The 1845-nt window shown below is 38.0% G+C and overlaps 1 protein-coding gene across 1 annotated transcript; it reads right to left on the bottom strand.

The window, feature by feature from the left end:
• Positions 1–525: 525 nt before the first annotated feature.
• TAAR9 (trace amine associated receptor 9) lies at positions 526–1584 on the bottom strand. The gene has a single exon (XM_043457279.1). The coding sequence runs from the start codon at positions 1570–1572 to the stop codon at positions 526–528; it is 1047 nt and encodes a 348-aa protein (XP_043313214.1). The 5' UTR covers positions 1573–1584.
• Between the last annotated feature and the right edge of the window lie 261 nt (positions 1585–1845).

Raw genomic sequence — 1845 nt, 5'->3', positions numbered from 1 at the left:
ATCTTTAATTCACTAGAAAATTTCCATTGCACCTTTTGCTTTTTCCCTTTTTCTAAAGTCCTTTTTAGATTAACAAATTTCAAGAGTTTGTAATCTTACATTAACTCTCAAACAAAATATACTTTAAAGAAGATTTTTGTTCCCAAAATCTAATTTCAAGTTAGGCAGGATTTTTTTTAGCCTCTATATATTTTGGACAACTTAACATTGGTAACAAATAGAAAAGAATCTGCAAAATTCAAATTATTTGAAGAAACAATGAGAAATTTCAGAGGCTAAGGTAGAGAATCAGAAAAGCAGAAAAGAATATGAAATGAGAGGCAACATTATTAGTTTATCACTAAATTCTAAAATAAATGCCAAAATATAAACACATGAACACAGCAATATTTTGGAACAACTAACTTTTAAACATTAATACCCTCCTGGTTGGCAAATGATTATACTTGCATCTCTACACCCAAGTACTTAATTTTGCCCTTGACCTTACTTCCGTGTTAGTTTTAAGTTCCTGAAACAATCTTGTCAATCTATGTCTGCTTCCTCAGAAAATAAATTAATTGTGGATGAATCACTTCTTAAGACTTGGCCACTTATGATAAGTTTTATTGCCTTTCGAAACCATGGATAAAAGAAAGCATAAATCAAAGGATTCATAGCCGAATTGTAATAAACACACCACACTAAAATCTCATAAACATAAGGAGGAGTTATAAAATTCATATAAGCATCAATCACAGCATCAATAATGTATGGAAGCCAAGAGACCAGAAAAGCTGCCACGGCAATACCCAATGTTTTAGCAGCTTTTCTCTCTCTCTTTGCTACTCTGTCCTTGTAACTCTCTGAGGAGCACTGAGCTTGGCTGGCTGTACTTTCTATCTTCCTGGCCTGATATTTAGCCACCAAAAATATCTTACCGTATATAAACACCATGACAACAGTGGGTATAAAGAATAGGAGGAAACAGAGCAGAACCCAATTTTGATTCAACGGAGCCTGGCAGCCTCCTACACAGGAGAGAGCAACTACTAGGTCCTCAATCCCTTCCTCATTGGCCCCCGTGTAAAAGACAGAAAAACTGTATGTGACAGAAAAGAACCAAGAGAGAACAATGCATAATCCTGAAACAGAGACCGTAAACCTGGCTGGATAGGTCAGAGGGTCAGTCACAGCAATATATCTATCGACAGAGATACAGCATAAATGAAATAAAGAGGCAAAACAGAAGGAAGTGTCGAAACAAGTATGAAATTTACAGTAGCTCTCCCCAAAGTACCAGCAGCTCTCCACCGACCTCACTGTGCTGAAGGGCATCACGGTCACTCCCACCAAGAAGTCCGCACAGGCCAGCGATGCAATCAGAAAGTTAGTGGGTGTGTGCAGCTGTTTGAAGTGAAGAACAGCAACGATGACCAGCAAGTTTCCAAACACGGCCAGCACAGCCCCCAAACCGAGGACTGCATAGAGAATTGCCCGAGGACCTGGTGTGTAAGGAGTCTTAACACAGGACCCATTCACGTTCTGGTAGCAGAGTTCCACAGCTTCGGCGTGGGAGAAATTGTTCACCATTGCCTCTTGTTTGAAAGAGTTTAGTGTTCTCCAATCCCCTATTTCAGCAATTTAAAACAAGAAGGAGATGGCAATTTTAAAAGCTTCTGGAAGAAGGAAAAATTTCTGGTTAAAATAAACGAAAGTTAGTAACTTTTCTCCTATTTGGGGAAGCATATGAACTCTAACCTCTTGGTCTTTTCAAAAACTATTCCCAAGTTTTTAATATATTTAGCGTGGAAATTTGTTGCAGAGAGTCATTAAAATACAGTCAGTTTCTTAGTCCAATGATAT

The sequence above is a fragment of the Cervus canadensis genome, chromosome 33 (assembly GCF_019320065.1).
Source record: "Cervus canadensis isolate Bull #8, Minnesota chromosome 33, ASM1932006v1, whole genome shotgun sequence".
NCBI classification, from domain to species: domain Eukaryota; kingdom Metazoa; phylum Chordata; class Mammalia; order Artiodactyla; family Cervidae; genus Cervus; species Cervus canadensis.
This window is presented reverse-complemented; position numbering and strand designations above follow the sequence as displayed.